This window comes from Equus przewalskii, chromosome 6, assembly GCF_037783145.1.
Source record: "Equus przewalskii isolate Varuska chromosome 6, EquPr2, whole genome shotgun sequence".
In the NCBI taxonomy this organism is placed as follows: Eukaryota; Metazoa; Chordata; class Mammalia; order Perissodactyla; family Equidae; genus Equus; species Equus przewalskii.
Genome location: NC_091836.1, coordinates 62401753 through 62423597, shown reverse-complemented (window position 1 = coordinate 62423597; position 21845 = coordinate 62401753). Strand labels below are relative to the sequence as shown.

Genomic DNA, 21845 nt, shown 5'->3' with positions numbered 1-21845 from the left:
CAGCAGCAACCACCAGAAAATAAAATTTAAAAAACAAAATGCCAAACATAACTGCATTCTACCTTCTGAATAGGAGATTCATCAGTTTTTCAAGGCTTCTTACTGAAGTATTATCAGTGACTATAGCATATAAAAACTTGCTCTGATGTAAAAGGAAAAGCAAAACAGAGTCATTTTCCTAAACTGGTAAAGTGAAACCAAATTACCACAAAACTGACCTCAGAAACAAAGAGAAATGGAGCAGAAAAAGGCCAGATTTCTTACTGGCAGTACCACAGTGGCAAATATCCCAGAACTAAGAAAAGCTGCCAAGTAGAAGAGAGAAAATTAAAGGACTTTCCAAAAACAGCCAGGCCCAGTGCACACAGCATTCTCAACAGCTGGAGTGAGCTTCAGAAGCAACACACAGGTATAAGGTCCAGCCTTATTCTTTATTTACAGCATAGTTCAAAGCAATTAAATCAAGTACAAAAGAAATGGCTTCCATTTCCTGGACTGGCATTGGACATCCTTCCTACCAGCTGCAATTACATCATTTTTATCTATGTTCAGCTTTTCCTTTTGGGAGGACAGGGGTGGAGAGTGACAAATGGGCCAAAGAAACTTCAACCTCAAAATGAAGAGAAATCCTGCTTTCAGAGAAACAAAAGAAGTGACTCTCCCTCTTGTGAAAGGCAGTTGGGAACTCTGCTCCAGTTGTGAGGGCCACTAATGCTGTGGGAAAGCTGTCATGAAGAGATTCTTCCTGGAGGTGGCACAAAGATGGCGAGGACCTAGGGTGTGGGATGGCTGCTGTTGCCACCATCACCCTCTTTTCTATCTCAACCTTCACCTCGCCACATCTACTGATAAACAAAGGAAAGTAATTACATGTAGAAAACCAAAGTGAATGGGAATGTGAGTGAAATCAACATAAAACAAACTGAAAATGATCAAAAGTTGCTCAGTGCTTCTTTCTCAGGCTGGCGTAGAAATTTTTGATCCACTGCTTCATGTATCTAACTTCCAGGGAGCGGGCTAACAGCACAGACGTGGGATCAAAGGCATTGTTGGCTCGGAGATCTAGATGATGGGCCCCCTCTGGGATGGTAATCGCAACCAAGGTGTCTGTGACGTTCTCAGTTACTCCACCTCCTGACCAGGGGTCTAGGTCACCATTGCTAAGTGAGGGAAAGAAAAAAAATATGATTGTTAGTTTTCCATATCTACACCCAGATAAGATAGGAGAAATCTATTGTATGTATAAAATCTAAAATTATAAGCTTATAACCTGAGGATTTGATCTGAGGATCTAATCTGTCATATAGAAAGGTGCTTCATATTGGAGTTTTAAAATATTTCTGCAACCAGGCACAAGAAACAGGACAAGAGAAGACTGAAGGTGGCGCCTCATGAATCAAACCAGACGGTACTGGGACTTGGAACTTAGAAGCCTGAATTCCAATCCCGGCTTCATCACTCCAAAGCCATATAATCTTACACAAGTTATCTGACTCAGTTTCCTCACCTGTACAATAGAGATAACAAGGCCTACCTCATAAGGTTGTTGTAAGGGTTAAACCAGATGATACATGTGATGTACTTAATAAGCACAAGTGTTAGGCTCACTGGAGTCCCTCAGTCAACCGGGTTTCTTTCTTTCCTAGGACCCAACTATCAAAGTGATAAAGAAAAGTTCCCATATTTAAAAATGCTAATTATCTCTTAGCTCTTAAAAGAAAAAAAGAAAACACGTACTTTTTTTTTTAAATAATACTTCCCTCTTAGTACAGTACTTTGGAAAACAATGTGGTAGAAATGAAAAAATTTCCCTGAATCTGGAATCAGAAAATTTGGAAATTACTCAAAGATCCTCATTCTCATTTTGTATTAGCTTCACAGTTAAGGCAATGCTATTAGGTTATTAGTCTTGGCTGGTTCACACAACACATTTCAGAATGATGTAAACAAGATCAGTCATTGAACTAGGCTATTGAGTTTAGCTGAGTAAAAAACCAATAAAACCACAGACAGCATCCGTAATAATATTTGTTAATAGCTTTACTGAGATATAATTCACCTACTACAAAATTCTCCCATTTAAAATGTACAATTCAATGTTTTTTAGTATATTCAGAGTTGTGTAATCATCACCACAACCAATTTTAGAACATTTCGTCACCCCAAAAAGAAATTCATACTCATTGACAGGCAATCCCCATTCCCCTCCTCCACACTCCATTACTCTCAGCCCCAGGCTACCACTAATCTACTTTCTGTCTCTATGCCATACAAATGGAATTATACAATATGTGGTCTTTTGTGATTGGCTTCTTTCACTTTGGCATAATGTTTTCAAGTTTCATCCATGTTGGAGCATGTATCACTACAGTATTCCTTTTTATGGCCAAATAATATTCCATGTATGGATATGCCACATTTTATTCATCCATTCATCAGATGCACACCTGTGCTGTTTCCACTTTTCGGTTGCTATGAATATCACTCCTATGAGCATTCGTGTACAATGTTTTGTATGAATGCATGTCTTCATCTCTCTGAGGTATATGCCTACGAATGGAATCTCTGGTACATGTGGTGAACTAACTTTTGATGAACTGCTAAACTGGTTTCCAAAGTGGCTGCATCATTTACATTCCCACCAGCAACTATGAGGGTTCCGATTTCTCTGTATCCTCGCCAATACTTATTATCTGTTGTTTTGATTATAGCCATCCTATGTAGGTGTGAAACAGTCTCATTATGGTTTTGATTTCCATTTCCTAAATGACTGATGGTGTTGAGTATTTTTTCATGTACTGATTGGCTATTTGTATATCTTTGAAAAAGTGTCTATTCAGATATTTGCCCATTTTTAAATTGGGTTATCAATTAAATCATTTGATCCATTTTGAGTTAATTTTTTTGTATGATATGAAACAGGGATCCAACTTCATTCTTTTGCATGTGAATACTTAGTTTTCCCAGGACCTTTTCTTAGAAAAAACTATTCTTTCCCCAATGAATTGTCTTGGCACTCTTGTCTGAAAATCAATTGATCATACACATAAAGGTTGACTTTCAGACTGTCAGTTCTCTTCCACTGATCTATATGTCTCTTTTTGTCAGTATCACACTGCATTGATTATGGCAGCTTTAAAGTAAGTTTGAAACCAGGAAGTATGAGTTCCTCAAGTCTGTTCTTCCTTTTCAAGATTGCTTTGGCTATTCTGGGTCCCTTGTATCTTTATACGAATTTTAAGATCAGCTTGTCAATTTCTATAAAAAAGCCAGCTGGGATTTTGATAGGGATTGCACCGAATCTGTAGACCCATTTGTGGAGTATTGACATCTTAACACTGTTACTATTTCCACAAGAACATGAAATGTCTTTCCATTTATTTACATCTTTCATTGATTCCAACAATGTTTTGTAGTTTTTGGTGTACATGCCTTGTACTTCTTTTATTAAACTTATTCCTAAGTATTTTATTCTTGATGTTATTGTAAATCAAATTGCTCCCTAGTATTATTAACTCCACACATACAGAGACTGGTTTAGAGTTTACAAAGCCTTTCACATTTGACCATTATAACAACCCTATGAGGTAGGTTTAATTACAACTTCTTTATAGATGAGAAAACTAATGCCCAGAGAAGTTAAAAGCCTTGCCCAAATCATTCAGCCAGAAATGGCAAATCTGAGAGAGAAACTCAGGTCTTGTAACCCTAGTCCAATGCTCAATTTTATACTTCACTGCATTGCTTAGACACATGCTTGCTATTGGAAATCAACAGCACAAACCCTCTTGACTTGTGTGGTGCAGAGTAAGAAGAGCATGAGCTTTGGGATCAGACATACCTGGGTTCCAGTCCCAGGTCTGCCTCTCATCTTTCTAAACTTATGGAAGCTTAAATTCCTCAGGATAAAATAGGGACTGAAATACCTGGATTTAAGTACCTGGCCCATGGCAGGTATTAGATCACTTTCTCCCTCTATGGCTCTCCTTGGTTTATCTTTATCTACATATCACTTGAAATCACTTACAGAACATTTTTACATGTATTCTGACATTTGTATAATGCACATTTCATTTTGTTGATATTGTTACAAAGCCTGAAATAACAAATCTTGAAGGTCCCATTATCAGATAAATGAAATTATTCCCATAATTTGCATAATCACAAAAAACCCACTCATCTATGAGTACAATCTATACACAGATGACTACCAAATAATATCTCTAGCTAGGACCTTTCCCCTAAACTTCAGAATCAAACTCAACTGTCTATTTGACATTTTTATATGGAAGTCTAACCAGACGTCTCAAATTCACCAGGTCTAAAACAGAGCTCTTCATACTCCCCAACTCCCAACCAGCTCCTCCCACTATCTTCCCAATCCCTTTTAATGGCAACCCTATCCTTCTAGTGGGCTCAAGCCAAAAAGTTTAATGTCACTATTTAATCTTCTCTTTCTTTCACACCCAATCAGTCAACAAATCCAGTCAGCCATAAATTGAAATATATCCAGAATTTGAACACTTCTCACCACCTCTGCTGCCACCACTCTAGTCCAAATCAACATTATCTCAAGACTGAACAGCCTTTTAACTGATTTTCCTGCTTCTACTCTTGTTTCCCTACAATCTAATATGAACGGGGCAGCCAATTTTATCCTGTTAAAACGTGAATCAGATTATGTCACTCCTCTGCCTAAGACACTTCAAGCTTTCCCGTCTCATTCAGAGTTAAAAACAACATCCTCACTAGGATCTACAAGTCTCTACATGATCTGGACCCTCTGCTGCCTCTCTGATTCCATCTCCTGCTATTCTCTCTCTCATTAACTCCACTCCAGCCTCACTGACCCCCTTACTGTACCCAGGGAGGGCATACTGGGGATATTTACATCTCAACGCCTTTGCCCTTGCTGACTCCTCTGGAGTGTTCTTACCTCACCAAACTCATGGCTAGCTAGCTGCTTCTGTCACCGCCCAAGGGGGGTCATCTGCCTGCTGCAAGACATGCCAATAGTCAACAGGTAAGGTGGCAAGAAAGAAAGGGTTTTATTACAGCTTGCTAGCAAAGGCGAAGACGGGTGACTAATGTCCAAAAGAACCACCTTATAGAACAAAGACTACAGGCCAGTTATATAGGAGGTTGGTCTCTCGGTGGGTGAGGCATCTGGTCTGCAGGTAGGGGCAGATATCTGGTCTTAGTTTCTGGTAATCTTTTGTTTCACTACTTATGTATCAAGGGCCAGAGCAATGCTGTATACCCAGATCTTTCAGTTGTCATTGATGATGGCTATCAGCATAGAATCTCTCCCCAGGGTCATCACATTCCCAAGGAACTCAAAAGAACAAAGTTATCAACTTATTGCAGCTGGGAGGGGCCATAAAATCTACAGAGCATGTATATCTCCTGGAGGGTGCATATCCAACTGGGTTAATCAGAGGTCATTCAAAATTACAATATGGTTTCTTTTCTACAATATGGCTTCCCTTACTTCAACCTTGTGTTGAGCTGGTATCACTTCTTCCAGATCATTTTTCAAAAGTCACCCCTTACTAAGGTCTTCCTTGGTCACATCTAAAATTTCAAACCTCCCTCTGCCCCGAGAAATTTCATAGGCCTCTTCTCTGGTTTATTTTTTCTCCTTAGCACTTAACTTCTTCTGACGTGTTTATAGGTGCTATCTTGTTTACTGGCTATCTCTCAAACTAGAACTCCTCAAGGGCAGGGATTTTTGTCTATTTTGTTTATTACTGTATCCTCAGTGCCTGGCACACAGTAGGAGCCACACAAATATTTAGTGAATGAATGAAAAAAGAATGTAAGTGCCTAGTTGTCCGTGGCCTTATACCAGATGCCCTACACAAAAAAAGGTCTCTAAATACATGTATGCAAGTTCAGGAACACGTAAATCACTTCAGAACTTTTTACATAGGAAAGCAGATGATATAAATGATTAATATAAATATAGAAAGACTGACCTTTAGCTGTGTAGTAGTGACAAGAACAACGAGCTAGTCAGCAGATTTAAGTTTTACTCCCTTACTAGTCACATGACTTTGGGTAAGTCACCTGACCTCTTTGAACCTCAATTCCCATGTATATTACCCCCTAAAATTTTTTAAAGATAATGCCTCACCCACAAAGAGATATTATGAGACCCAAGTTAAATAATATATGTGGTAAGGTATAAACCATAAAATATTATGGTATAAACTATAAAATACCACACCAATGTGCAGTATTATTATAACTATTATTATATCCTGTAAGCAAGAAAACTGTTAGGACTTCTGAGAGGTAAATGAATCATGGAAAGAGATGTGAAAGCAATCCCCATAGAAATTTGCTCAGAAAACTAATGCAATCCATTTTTTCTAGGTAAATGTACAAATTAAATGAGAAAATAATCATTTAGTTACATTAAATATATGTGTGTTTGAAATACAAGTTTAAATTCCCTGTTCTATTTTCACAATTTTCTTTACAAAAACAATTCAATTGTAACTTAACATCATTCTTGAAAAAAAATCACTCCAAAAATTTACTTTTTTGGCTTTGTTAAAAACAAAAGGGAAAACTCACATGCAAAACAGGATCCTTAGTTTTCAACCACCAGACAAGTTTTTAAAGTAAACTACACAAGGGGTTGAATTCTCTTAAGTGAACAAATAAATAGCCTTTATCATTATTCCAATTTGACAGGACCAACCGAGATAGGAAACTCCATTATTTGCAAAACAAAAAAGCCATCCCAACAGCTACATAATAAGCAAACTGCATTTGATTTAAAAGGTCATCTGAATCAGCCTAGTGGCTTAGCAACAGTGTTTGGAGTTGCTGAGAGACCTAAGATGCACATGGACTTGAATTTCTTGGTCCTGGACTTTGTGAAAGCTAAACCAGTCACTGGGAAATTTACAAAAAAAAAAAAAAAATACTGGCTTTCATGAGAGAATCTAGATGCCTAGATAAAATTCCCTACAGCTAGCCTCACTTAATTGCTGGCAACAATCAATTTGCCTGAGAAATGTTAAACTAACCAGCTTCTCAGGGACTCCCTTTTGGATTTATATTTAAATAACTGAGAAGGACCATTGGCAAGATAATTTCTAACCAATTGGAGTCGAGAGAAAAAAGTAATTCTTTCCAACAAAACCACTGTGGAACTTAAAAAACTGCTAAAATGGAACTATTAATAGCTACAATTTATTAAGCCTTCATTCATTCAGTAAATATTTACTGTATGCCTAATATGTGTCAGGCACTAATTAGGCATAGGAGATTCAGTACCAACAGACAAAATCTCTGACCCCACAGTGTTCACTTCCATGATACTCTATCTACTCCTTGAAATAACCCTGTTAGGTAGTCATCATTTCTAATTGATATAAATCAGTAATTTGGCCTAAGGCCATGCAGCTAATTCGGTGAAGAAGCAAAACAGCACCCAGGTGTCCCTGCCTTCAAAGTCCAAGCTCCTAACAGGCAAGTCTCCACTCCAACCATTACAGTGTGATCTTGCCAATCGGAAAAGCACTCACACTTAGATTTGCGTGAGGCAACCTAAGGAGAGAAGCATGAACATAAAGATACTTTCTACACGGTTTCTTGGACATTTCTTTCTCATCGACCAGAAATGTTTTCTAACTGGTAGCCACTAAGTAGACAGTACAGACACCTGAGGCTGCTCCTTTACTTTGGGAACACGCTTTCTTCAGAAACACAGGAGAATTTTGAATTTTTAAATAACTTAAAAGTTGACTTGCCACTGCAAAAAGATAAACCAGCATCTTCACATAGTCCTGCCTTTAAACTTTCACATGCCTCTGAAGCCTTCCTGAGCTTTGTATTTCAATCCTCATCCTTATCAACACACACATTTATGGAGCATCCATTATGTGCCAGTCACTGTAGCAGGTGCTACAGCATAAAGATGATTAAGACAAAGTCTCTGCCATTGGAGAAGTTCACAATCTCATGGAGCAGACAGAAACAGGAACAGATAATTTCCACACAGAATGCTAAGTGACAGTCACAGACCCCAGGGGAGCTAAGGGAGTAGGGGAAACCTAACCTCCCTGGAGGAGTCAGGCAAGGTTTCTTGGAGGATGCCTGAGTCTTAAGAAAAAGAGAAAAAGAAGAAGGAACAGGACATTCAGGGACAAATAGTTTCCTGTGGCTAGAACATAAAATGCAAGGCAGAGCATGTACTTTTATTTATTCATTCAAAACATATTTTTTGAGTATATACATTTGCCAGGTCTCAGCCAAGTATTTCACTGGGTTAACTCTTTTAAGCATCACAACAACTCTATAGGATGAGCATTATTACTAATCTCATTTTACAGAGAGAAAACCGAAGATCAATGAGCTTAAGTAATTTTACTTAAGACAGCTCATTTTACCTTTGCACAGCTCTGTATGAGATGGACTGCCTCCATAAAGGAAGCCATAGGCATGAGCCTACAAAAGCTGGGTAGGGCTGTTGAGGACAGGACCTTGTGGACATCACTCATTCATAGGGTCACCAGGAGTCGGAGCTGACTTGACAGCATGTAACAACAGCTCTGTTAGAAAGACCCTTCTTACACTGAGCTAAAAATTTTTTAACACTGAGCTGTAATTTCCACCTACTGGCTTCAGTTCTATTCCCCAAACTTTTCTTATAAAATGTGTCCCCATCCCCAATGATGACGATGATGGTTATTTTGATAGCAAGAGGAAAATAATATAAGACAAATCAATAACTAAAATATTTATCTATAACAATTGAATCCAATAAAAAAGGACAACGTATTTGACAAAAACTCATATATTAAAACCTTCATACAACAAGAATTTAAAGACCCCACTTTATAGTTCAACTTGAACTTCAGTTTTGTAAGGTCAAAGCAAGGAAAATGAGCTTAAAGCGTCAGCATGCTACAGAATTCCATAAAAATACTATATAGAGATAAGCTCCTAAACAAAAACAAGACGGGCCAGCCCCAAGGCGGAGTGGTTAAGTTCGTGCGCTCCACTTTGGCAGCCCGGGGTTTTCGCCAGTTCAGATCCTGGGTGCAGACATAGCACTGCTCAGCAGACCATGTTGAGGCAGCGTCTCACACAGCACAACCAGGGGCACTCACAACTAGAATATACACCTATGTACTGGGGGGCTTTGGGAGAAGGAGACGAAGAAGAAAAAAAAAGAAGATTGGCAACAGATGTTAGTTCAGGTGCCAATCTTTAAAAAAAAAGAAAAACAAGAAATTGACAAAGTACTTCCTCCTCTGACGAAACAAAGATGAGCTTAGAGACCTAAGGCTTGTATTTAAGCCTTTTTCAGTCCTTTCACACTTTCCTGATTTCAAACACCCTATTTTGGCAGTTTCCTTAAATACCCTAAATAGATTTATTTGCTCAAATGTCACTTTATAAGGCTGAGCTGAAGAGCACAGTTTTGAGGAATCCTACTGAGGACAAGAAAAACAATTTAAGGAAATTAAACAAAAAGAATCTTTAAGTTTTCCATTAAAGTGTCTCACATTTTATTTGGGGCAGGCACCCTGCTGGGTGAGAAAACAGCATGAATCCAATAAGACAGAGGCCCTTTTGCAAAGCAGGCAGAGCCACGAGCCTAAACCCAGAGAATGATCCTTCAGTCAGAACAGCACTCCTCACTTCTAAAAGCTATGCGGCCATGTCCGCAAAGCCACATTTGACTCTTGCTTAGAGCAGCTCTTAAAAGAATGAGACTTAAAATTTCAACAGTAGCTCCAGGTTAAGAGGCAATGTATGAGATCTCTCTAGTATTTGGATACAGATATGGGGAAATTTTTTAATAAACTCGTTGCTATCTTAATAGCTGATAAGCTAATGTTCAAGCTAAAACCTAGAAATTTTGAAGTCGTAATCAGATATACATAGAGTCTACTCAGTTAACTCCGATGTGAACCAATATCAAATATGCCACTCCTAAAGGAGCAGTGTAACCTAGAAGAATAAACATGGGTTTTGCAGTCAGACAAGCCAAGGTTGAAATCTAGCTTTCATCACTTAGTAACTAAAACAAAGCTGGATGAACTTTGGCAAGTGACTGAGCACCGTGACCTTCACTTTCCTCCTCAGTAAAAAGGAACTATAATATACCACTACTTCACAGGGTTGTGAGGATTCAGTTAGGCGATTTATTTAAAGTGCCTCATATAGCACCTGGAACACAACAGAGTGGGCACTTCAAAAGCATTCATTGAATAAATACCAAAAATGTTTATTATAAATACAACAATAACGAAAGCAAAGCAAATTGAGAAGAAATGATGCTTCATTTTGTGGAGAGACTTTTTTAAAATACTTTAATTTTGTCACTGTTGTTTTTAAACCTTTAAGCATGTTGGTAATACAGTATAAAATCACATCTCTTCTCAGCATCCTCTGTCTTTCAAAGGGTAGGAAAACATGATGGATACTAGTGTTGTATTCTATACTGTTTTATTATCCAGCATTTTCCTGGTTCTATTTTCTCAGCTATTCTACAAACCTCTCCAACAACCAAAGTTTTTCTCTAGACCAGCAAAAACTCACCTGAAAATGATGTTGGTGTGTGAACTGATGTTTTTGCCTCCATACATAGTAGTGATCCAGGAAGGTCTTGGTCTCACACCCCACTGTTTAAAACAGTCATCAGAAAATTCCTTCAAGTTCCATGAGTGAGGTTCAAACATGTCATCAATACCATTAGTACAAAAGGGCATGACCATTTCTGTGCAAGCCTGAAAAAAGAAATCAGAAGAGAATCCAATGAGAAAATGAAGCACAGAGAAGTTAGATAAATTGTTCAAGGTCATATAGGTAGTAAGTAGCAAAGCCAGGGTTTGAACTCAGGCAGTCTGGCTTCAGAGCCCTTCCTCTTTACCTCTATGCCATTCCACCTCTCATATTCCTGGAAAGGCTTGGATGAAAAGTCACAGAAGTTAAGGCCATATATTCCTTCTTTGTAAACTGCTTTCTTTCACATCTATTATCATATTTAATCCTCAAAACAACTCTGGAGGAAAGTATTACAGTAGTAGTAGTCTCATTGTACAGATAAAGGAACGAAGGCTCAGAAAAAGTCAAGGTAGACCCCCCTTCTTTTATGTGTCCATAAAATGCTTCCTTTATAGGACTTCTCGAGATCTATTGTAATATTAGTTTGGTTATCTATCTTTTTCACCAAGCTATATTTGATGGCGAGATCACATCTTATTTATCTTTGTTTCTTTGGAACCTAGAAGGGTGCCTGACACCTGGTAAGTACTCAGAATATATTTGGTAGTGATTAAATACACGAATGAACGAATGAATGAATGAGGAAATTTATCCATGGTCTCACAGCATAAAGTAACAGAGCCCAGATCTGAATCCAGGTTAGATGACAAAATCTTGTGAACTCTCTGTTACAGCACAACCATTATCAGTGAAAAGGAAGTTCCACTTAGGGGAATTACACACACTTACCTGATAGCTCCAACCCAGGGATCCCAGACTTCTAGTTGCTGTCTCTGACATATTCAGGCATTTCACCTGGCCTGAATAATTGTAATACACATTCAGAGCTTGGAAAATATTCTCCAGCAACTGTGGATCAGATACATTGGGATTTTTCAAATACTGGCATACTACCTGTCATTTTAGAGAGAGAAAAGGGGGAAAAGTCAGATTATAAATATAAAATCAAAATTTTATAAAACAAAGAAAAAATATGATTTTGATTTGATCATAAAACAATCTAAAGCATCTTACTCCATTGCTTGACAACTTCTATCTCTTGAGTATAATCCCCTTCATAAATGAATAAACCTTTTAAATTACTCCCCACACTCTAGAAGTAAACCAAAATTATCCGCATGGTATGCAAAGTCCTCCTTACCTACCACTCTAGCCTCATCGTCTGCGGCCTTTGCTCTAGCCTAGTAAAACCATTTCCCCCACACGGAGCTCCTTCCCTCCTCTGTGCCTTTGCTTAGCCTGGAATGCCCTTTTCCTGCTCTCCCATTCGACTAATGTCTGGCAAACACCAACCCATCTTTCACAAAACTCAGCTCAAGTATCATCTTCTCTATGAGGCCATTGTTGTCTATGCCCTCAAGTTGGGAAAACCTAAATCACTCCCTTCTTTGTGCCTCCACTATACTCTTGCCTATTTCTATCAGAGCTCCTACAACACTGTACTGCGCTCATTTCATTCCAGAATGTTTCCCTCAGCACTTAGCAAAGTACCAGGCAACTAACTGTTTACTGAATCAATGATTAAATTTTTAGGAAAATAAGAAATTTATAAAATTTCTTATGGAAAAACTACACCAAGCTCCAACATCTGTGGTGTGTGATAAGAAGCACATCAGACAGCTCCCCAGCTTCCTGATACTCCAATCACTAGACTATAATCAGTGCCTGAAATTCTAGTACTAAAAATCCCAGGCAATACTCAAGGTTGGGAGTGAAGGCAGTGACTACACAGGGGCATGGGGAACTTTCAGGGGTACGGAAATACTCTATATATTCATAGGGGTCTGGGTTACACAACAAACAGTACACTTACAATCTGTGCATTTCACTATATGTAAATTTTACCTCAAAAAATATCATACACAAATATTGAACTCTAGCTAATGATGTTAAAGCTAAAGTATTTAGGAGGAAGTGTATTGATGTCTGCAACTTACTTTGAAATGTATTTAAAAAAAAGAAGGAATGAAGGATAGATAGAAGGATGAATAGGTAAATATATATGTGATGTCAAATATAGAAAAATATTATTTATAGAATTTAAGTGGTAGGTTTATGAGTGTTCACTATCCAATTATTTCAACTTTTCTGTGTTTGAAATTTTTCACAAGAAAATGGGGAAAAAAATCACAGGCAATGGAATCATAACTGAATAACAACAACAACAATAGCTACTGATCATTGTGCTCTGGGTTTACAACCGTCACATCATTTAATCCTCAAACAAGCCTATCAGATATATTATTGCTCACTATTTACATGAAGAAATTGATTCTTAGGTTAAATCACTTTATTCAAGGTCATCCAGCTAGTAAATGGTAGGACCTACCTTCAACCCCAAGTCTCTCTGGTTTTGAAATATACATCTTTTCCATTATGCTACACAGCTTAGGTAGTATCCCCTTGTAAAACTGCAAATAGCCCAAATGGCAAGGCAAACACATTAGGTTTGCTTCCTCTATTAACATCTTGACACAAATTCAGTGATCTGGTCCTTTCTCATTTCACATGGAAAAGATATATACAACAGGCAAGTTCTGACAAAAAAGAGATAAGTCCAGAGAAGAAGGAGACAGGAAAGAAAGAGCCCAGTTACCCTCACTTCAGAGAAAGATTCTGGGCAGCAGAAGCAACAAGCCTGGGCTGAGGATGTGCTCCCAGTCAGGAAAAGAGGACACTGAGAGAGAAGGTGAGCGACCATAAGCAAATCCAGCCTCTCTTCACAGTTTTGCTTAGGATCAGCTTCCAGCAACACCTTCCTGAAAAAAAGGCAAGCTTGAAAAGACAGAGAAAGTGAGTCACAGGGAAAATTCAATGCCTCTCCCCAAATGTGTTTGGCACAACAATATTTCTATGGTACTTTGTGAAAAAAAGGTTTCACAGCAAAATAATTTTAGGAAATCTATTAGCAAATGGGGACAGTTCTCTTGACTGCAGGATTTCTCAGAGCTAAACTGCAACATGACTTTCCAAAAGGGAGACAGAGTGTGCATTATTCTCAATAAATTTCTGGAAATGCTGAGTGAGAAAAGTCAGAAATGAAGACGTCCAAATAACTGGAGATGCCTTAAAGAAGTAATGTTAGGTCATAAGAATATGGGGGGGTATAGGGCTTAGAGTACACATAAAGAAACAGAATTGAGCTAAACTGAGAACTTCACAAACTATAAAGCCTAAAGCAATAAGGAAATGCAAGTTGAAGATAAAAGGCAATACAGTGTTTTACACTCTGACAACTCTTGAGTATTCGTGGTAAATCAAAAAAATGCCTAACTGCATAGCACTCTTCACAGAAAATGTTCCTAAGAAGTCTGCCAATGAGAAATACTCAAGAAAATATGGAAATCAAGAACCAATCACAGAATTTATTCAACTATCTATTGCCAACAGTTGATCAGCACTTTCCTGAATGTGGACACCAACAGTGGACACAGTTCCTTCAAAGTGCAGCATAAAGCTATGAAGCAGACCCATGGAACGCAGAGAAGAGCACTCAAGCACAGCATGGTAGATGAGGCAGGGTGACAATGCAAGCTGGGCAGGGTGGAAAAGGGGGAGCTGATGTGCAGTAACTAACAAGTGGCCTAAAACTCTAGAAAATAGCAGCAAGTAGGTGTGACTCACACACTGGCATCAGATCTCCTCTCAGAGCTACAACACTGGGCCTCTGTCAGGCAAAGAAAAGGAGTCCTCATGAATAGCCATCTCTGTAAATAGCAGTTACTGTCACTCCTTAAAAGATACAAGCGTGGCTGGGGACTGGCACCGGCTGACAGTTCTTGGGCTTCGGCAGCCCCAGTTACACAGACAGAACATCATGGTCAGAAACTTGGCCGCTGCTGTTGGAAATTCCATGTCCAGATTAAGGGCAATCCTGAGCCTACTGTCCTCTCTGAAGTCAGAGCACCCTTGGAGTAGTGGATCCAGTTCTGAGCATCACACTTTAGGAGGGACACTGACCAACATGAGAAAATCCAGAGGCGGGCAATCAGGATGGGGAGTTAAGGAATAGTTCAATAAACCCAACAATTGGCCATTTGTACCATTCCCAATCTTTCATTATTACATATAAGGTCACAATAAATATCCTTGGGGCTAAATCTTTACATATACCCTTAACTGTTTTCTTGAGATAAATTCTTAGAGGAATTACTGGTTCAAAGGAAATAAATATTTTTAAGGGCTTTGATACATCCTATGAAACTGCCTTATAGAAAGGAAGCACCAATTTATAATTCTACCAGTTCACTAGACAAAAGGCCTGAAAAATAGCACTTAAAACTTGTTTGCAAAATATTTGCAAATTTACTAAGCGAATTTTGTCATTTTAGGTGGTTCTAAAGTTACTTTCTAACTCAAAGATTCTGTGAGTCCATGAATCATCCTCTAGCATAAAAAAACACAATCTCTGTGAATCTCTATGCATTTCCTTAACAATTCTGGTAACAAAGAAAGAAGTTTTCCAAAAAATACTGAAGTCATACTAGCAAAACCTCAGTTTTCCCATGCTTATTCCCATGCTTATTCAAAGACTGCAGTAATTCAAAAGGAGATATTCATGTACTTTTATTAAAGATCTGTAAGATGCACAAAACATTTATGTGAATGTTAAGTTTAACTATGTAAAACTGCCATGTTTATAAGTCAAACAGTCAAATATCAGTATATTTGGTTCAACCTCATATAATACTCACTTCAGCTTAGGCCTGATAATTTGCAGTTATTACCCACTTGACGAGGGCAAGCACTTGGTCTGTTGATTGTTCACTTAGGGGCTGTGATCTAATCAGACAACAAGCAAAGAGTCCCTGCCAACCACTTCCATCCAAAATACTCAACACCGAAGTAGCCCCTGTACTATACTTTCTATTTATTTTGCGGACACTAACAAACAGTCTTCTAAACAATTTCTATATAAGGCATAGCATTCCTACTTATGCCATAAACTCACGATACGGGGGCAGCTGAGGCTGCTAGTACAAATACTGAATGTTCCTTGAGGTCAGGTACTTTCTTACAATGACTCGTGGAGAAACATAATGACCATCCCCATTTCACAGAGGAGGAAACAAGATCAGACACATCTGGCTACAGATACACAATTTAAAAACTATGAATATAGGTTCTGAATCCAGACTTTGGCAACAAAGTCCTGGTATAACAATCTGTCTCCTTAATATTATATAACAATAACAGCTACTGTTATTATTATTATATAACTAGCATTGACTTAGTGCTTACTATACACCGGGTTCTATTAAATCTTCACAATGACCCTAATAAACGTTACAATTACTATCATTCCCATTTTGCAGATAAGGAAATTAAAGCACAGAGAGGTTAAGAAACTTGCCCAAAGCCACACAGCCGGAAAGTGGCTGAGCTGAGATTCAAATGCAGACTCACTATGAAGCTTCCATTTGTAACCACCACACTGCACATCCTCAACTTTGAGGTTATAGTGTAAGAGACAAATAACAACACAAAGAGTGCTTAAATATACCTGTAGTCTCATGCTTAATTTTTTAAACAAATATTGTTTTTATTCTTAAATTGTTTTTATATATTTCTAAGTTTCTTTTAGGTAAAAACTTAGGTAGAAGGGATTCTGTGGCAATATAAAATCATAAAACTTTTTTATTATGTAATCCAACAGTAGAGTAATATGAGGCTCAAGAATCACATAAAATTGACTGATTTAATTCACTTTCTATTTCCTAGAACGAAGGTGAACATTCAGGAAAAACTGAAAAAGAACATTAGAAGCCCACTTTAATAATTCTGGTTTTAAAGAGTCTAGAAATTGTGGACATAGCAGAACATTCCAACCTTAGTACCAAACTCATCAGCTCTGCACCCAAATACTTAGGTTCTGCCCTTTGACCCCATGTACACTAGAGAAAGATAATGATTTGTTTAAAAGCTTAAGTGTCCTCTACCTATGAGAATAAGCATTTGAATAAGAGAAACAAAAAGGAAGCAAAAAAAATTTTTTTAAGAAAGAGGACAGAAGATAGGTTTAAAAAAAAAAGACCAATCTCCTCTCAAAGAGTATGGTCCATCCACATTAGAGAAAGGATTAAGCAGATACATTCAGCTTTTCTAACAGATTTTCTTTCACTAAGGTTTCAATACCCCTCTCACACTCACTCAGATAATCACATTAGTTTTGTCATTAAAAGCTCCCTTTTCATAGGATGCACCTAAACCGCTTAAACCACCCAGAGAGGTCGCATACATTATCAAACACCAAGACAAACGGAAGAGATTTTCCTCCTTATGTCTTATTATTTCACACTATCTATCTGAATGTTCAGAAGCCTAAGCCAAAAGATTTGGTGAGCTATCAGCTAAAAAATGATTCCAAAATAAACAAACTCTACAGTATCCTTTAAAACTGCTCTTTAAGCTAAAAAGAGGTCTAGTTGTTTTTATGCTGACAGAGCAGTCAAATGACAGAGGGATTTTCTATTTTCCTTTTCTCTTCTTCCTTGTGTTCTATCAGCCAAGTCCATGATTATTTCTGCATGAATGTTGCAGCTTCTGTTAACAGTAAACAAAAGCAAATGGAGTCTGATCGTGCAAAGACCAAAGACAAATTAAAAAGAACGATACTTGAGTTGACACGGAAAATGGCATTCAGTCGCTGCCTATGCATCCTTCAGAACTGTGCACGGTCCAGGAAGAATTGGAAATCACCTGCTTTTTTCATAACCCAACTGCTACATATTATATCACCATCCTAAGCCTGAGTTACAGACTCAGAAAAGGACGGCTGTTTGTCAGCCCTTTAAAAAGGAGGAAGTGTATCAGAGGGAGGAGGAGTCCTGGTTAAATGGAACTATCCAAGTGAAAGAGCGGTCCCCAACTGTGCAGTGTTCCAGGGATTAGTGGGCTGGGAGAACAGAGAGGGGGTCAAGAAAGGAGAAAAAGAATGAACAGTGAAAGAAAGTGATCTGAAGCTACAAGTTTGAGAGGGAGACATGTCGTGGAAAAATTCTGAAATCAGATAGGATGAAACTGGAGATGGATGTAGGTAATGGAAGTTTCTCAATCAAGAGGCAAAGAGAGATTACTTTTAGTGAGATGTAGGCAGGAAACAGAATCATATATATATATATTATAAGTAATCAAGAATTCCTTAATATGTCAAAAGAAAGGATGAAGTCAGTAAGAAATGACTGAAGAAAACAACAAGAACTAGTCCTGGCTAAAAGAAGTAAAAGGTGATTGTGAGGCAAAGCCACGAAGTTATTTTGCCTTAAAAATAGACTTTTATAATGTATATATACAAAAGGTAAAAGAAGGATTACACTAAATCAAAACAGATGACAAAATGTTTGAGATATACTCCATTGGTTTTGACTGTTTATTTAGGAGAGAGAAAGGGCAGAATATTTATTTACATTTAAGACTCAACCACAAACTATCTCAAAAGGAACGTTAAAGAAGTGGGAGAAAACCAAAGTTAGACTGTTCACTGTTCAAAATCATAAACAAAACAACATTAAGCTGTATTCCTCTGGCTTTTTTTCTAAATCAGGGGGTTGGCAAACTACAGCCCCCAGGCCAAATCCAGCCTACTGCCTGTTTTATAAATAAAGCATTACTGGAATACAGTCATCCTCATTCATTTATATATTGTCTATGGCAACCTTCTTGCTATAGCTGCAGAGCTGAGTAACTGTGACACAAACTGGACAGCCCACAAAGCCTAAAATCTTTACCCTTTAGTCCTTTACAGATACTCTGCCAACCCCTCTTCTAAATAACAGGGGAGTTCCCTGTATGTTTTTATCACCTGACGAGTCATTTGTTCTTCAAATGGGCACAAAGATGCAAAGGTAATTCTCACTTTGTACACAGAGTACCATTAAATCTGGTAACTATCACACTGTGGCTAGGAATCCACCCAAACCTTCAATCAAGTCTTCTCCTAATCCAGGACAGTGTGGCAGAAGATCATAATTCTCTTAACAATGGCAGACCTAAGTTCAAATCCCACTTCTGCCACCTATTAGTGGAGCTTCAATATCCTCTCCATAAAACTAGGATTATACCTCTTTTTCCCACAGTATTTTTGTGAGGATTAAATGAGATAGTGTATATGAAAGTGCTTTGGAAATAGCAAAATAATATAGAAGGATAATGCGTTATTAGCACATGGACATTTATGGAGAGTAACTGGTTTTGATTTACTTTTTTCTCACTATTTTGATCCAGGTTTTCTTTCCATGAAAGACAGCCACTCTTTTAAATAACTTCGTGTTGTCAAAATTCAATTTAATTAAATACACATTTACCTTTGGCCTGCTATGTGCAAGACACCCACTAGTCATTCTACTTTTTGGATGCAGAAAAACATCTCTAATAGCAAATGACCTTGTTCCATTTGGGTTACAGAGTTTTAAGCAAGGTGTGCATTTAATGGTTCAAAAGGACAGCTACATTAAAAGTACTTTTGAAAGCTACTTCTCATTACCAATTCTATTTATATTTCCAGCACTCATTCTAGTTGTAAAGTCAGTTTTATTCTCTAAACTTAATTACCTTCAAGTTGGCCAGCCTTTGTGTTTTTTTTTTAATTGAGTTATTGATAGGTTACAATCTTGTGAAATTTCAATTGTACATTAATGTTTGTCAGTCATGTTGTAGGTGCACCACTTCACCCTTTGTGCCCACCCCAACCCCACCTTTCCCCTGGTATCCACTAAACTGTTCTTAGTTCATAATTTTAAATTCCTCATATGAGTGGAGTCATACACAGATTATCTTTCTCTCGCTGGCTTATTTCACTTAACATAATTCTCTCAAGGTCCATCCATGTTATTGCAAATGGAATGATTTTGTTCTGTTTTGCAGCTGAGTAGTATTCCATTGTATATATGTACCACATCTTCTTTATCCATTCGTCTGTTGCTGGACACTTAGGTTGCTTCCACGTCTTGGCTATTGTAAACAGTGCTGCAATGAACATTGGGGTGCACAGGACTTTTGGGATTGCTGACTTCAAGCTCTTTGGATAAATACCCAGTAGTGGGATGGCTGGATCGTATGGTAGTTCTATTTTTAATTTTTTGAGGAATCTCCATACTGTTTTCCATAGTGGCTGCACCAGTTTGCATTCCCACCAGCAGTGTATGAGGGTTCCTTTTTCTCCGCAACTTCTCCAACATTTGTTGCTATTAGTTTCAGATATTTTTGTCATTCTAACGGGTGTAAGGTGATATCTTAGTGTAGTTTTGATTTGCATTTCCCTGATGATCAGCGATGATGAGCATCTTTTCATGTGCCTATTGGCCATCAGTATATCTTCTCTGGAGAAATGTCTGTTCATGTCTCCAGCCCATTTTTTGATTGGGTTGTTTGATGTTTTGTTGTTGAGTTGCGAGAGTTCTTTATATATTATGGATATTAAGCCTTTGTCAGATATATGACTTGCAAATATTTTTTCCCAGTTAGTGGATTGTTTTTTTGTTTCAATCCTGTTTTCATTTGCCTTGAAGAAGCTCTTTAATCTGATGAAGTCCCATTTGTTTATTCTTTCTATTGTTTCCCTTCTCTGAGAAGGCATGGTGTCTGAAAAGATCCTTTTACTACTGATGTCAAAGAGTGTACTGCCTACGTTTTCTTCCAGAAGCCTTATGGTTTCAGGTCTCACCTTTAGATCTTTAATCCATTTTGAGTTTATTTTGGTGAATGGTGAAAAAGAATGGTCAATTTTCATTCTTTTACATGTGGCTTTCCAGTTTTCCCAGCACCATTTGTTGAAAAGACCTTTTTTCTCCATTGTATGCCCTCAGCTCCTTTGTCAAAGATAAGCTGTCCATAGATGGGTGGTTTTATTTCTGGGCTTTCAATTCTGTTCCATTGATCTGTGCACCTGTTTTTGTACCAGTACCATGCTGTTTTGATTACTGTAGCTTTGTAGTACGTTTTGAAGTCAGGGATTGTGATGCCTCCCGTTTTGTTCTTTTTTCTCAGGATTGCTTTAGAAATTCGGGGTCTTTTGTTGCCCCATATGAATTTTAGGATTCTTTGTTCTAATTCTGTAAAGAATGTCATTGGGATTCTGATTGGGATGGCGTTGAATCTGTAGATTGCTTTAGGTAGAATGGACATTTTAACTATGTTTATTCTTCCAATCCATGTACATGGAATGTCTTTCCATCTCCTTATGTCGTCATCCAATTCTCTCAGAAAGGCCTTGTAATTTTCATTATATAGGTCCTTCACTTCCTTAGTTAAATTTACCCCAAGGTATTTTATTCTTTTTGTTGCGATTGTGAATGGTATTGTATTCTTGAGTTCTTTTTCTGTTGGTTCATTACTGGAGTATACAAATGCTACTGATTTATGCAAATTGATTTTATACCCTGCAACTTTGCTGTAGTTGTTGATTACTTCTAACAGTTTTCCAATGGATTCTTTGGGGTTTTCTATATATAAGATCATGTCCTCTGCAAACAGCGAGAGTTTCACTTCTTCCCTCCCTATTTGGATTCCTTTTATTCCTTTTTCTTGCCTGATTGGTTGGCCAGCCTTTGTTTTTAAAATTAAGAGGACTGGTCTTTACAAAGGAATGCTTAACAAGAGCCTACACAATAAACAATTTTGGCATGAAAAGAACCCTAAAATTTATGGTGTAATGTGTCCTTACACTTTCCAGAGTGTTTTCACTTCCAATATTTTATTTGATCCTCAGAAAATAAACCCTATCAAGTACGTACGTATCGTTATCTCGTTCTGCAGAGGAAGATGTGGAGGCTTGGGGAAGAAGAGTGCCTTGCTCAAGATTGCACATCTAGTAAATGGTAGTTCTGGATCAGACCTTCGCCTTCAGGATGCAAGTCAGTGCTCTTTCCACTCCACCTTGCTGCATGGGGATCACCCATTTATGATGTGTGTAGCACTTAGAATGTGTTAGCAGTTGACTAAATACAGTTGCCACTTATTAAGCATTGACCGTGTATTACATAGCTCTATGTGTCTTATATATATCACAAAGATTAAATAACTTGTGTATGCAAAGTGTACAGTACAGGACTTGGTACAGAGTAATTATTCCATTAACAGCAACTACTGGTTTTATT

The 21845-nt window shown here is 37.9% G+C and overlaps 1 protein-coding gene across 6 annotated transcripts in view; it reads right to left on the bottom strand.

The window, feature by feature from the left end:
• Positions 1–412: 412 nt before the first annotated feature.
• PRCP (prolylcarboxypeptidase) overlaps positions 413–21845 on the bottom strand; it is a 63811-nt gene continuing 42378 nt past the window's right edge. For all 6 annotated transcript variants that reach the window (XM_070623989.1, XM_070623990.1, XM_070623993.1 and 3 more), the window contains 3 exons: positions 11482–11646; positions 10567–10754; positions 413–1160 (listed from right to left, as the gene is read on the bottom strand). In XM_070623989.1, coding sequence (XP_070480090.1) covers positions 944–1160; positions 10567–10754; positions 11482–11646 — 570 coding nt within the window. In that variant the 3' untranslated portion in view covers positions 413–943. The remainder of the gene's footprint in view (positions 1161–10566; positions 10755–11481; positions 11647–21845) is intronic.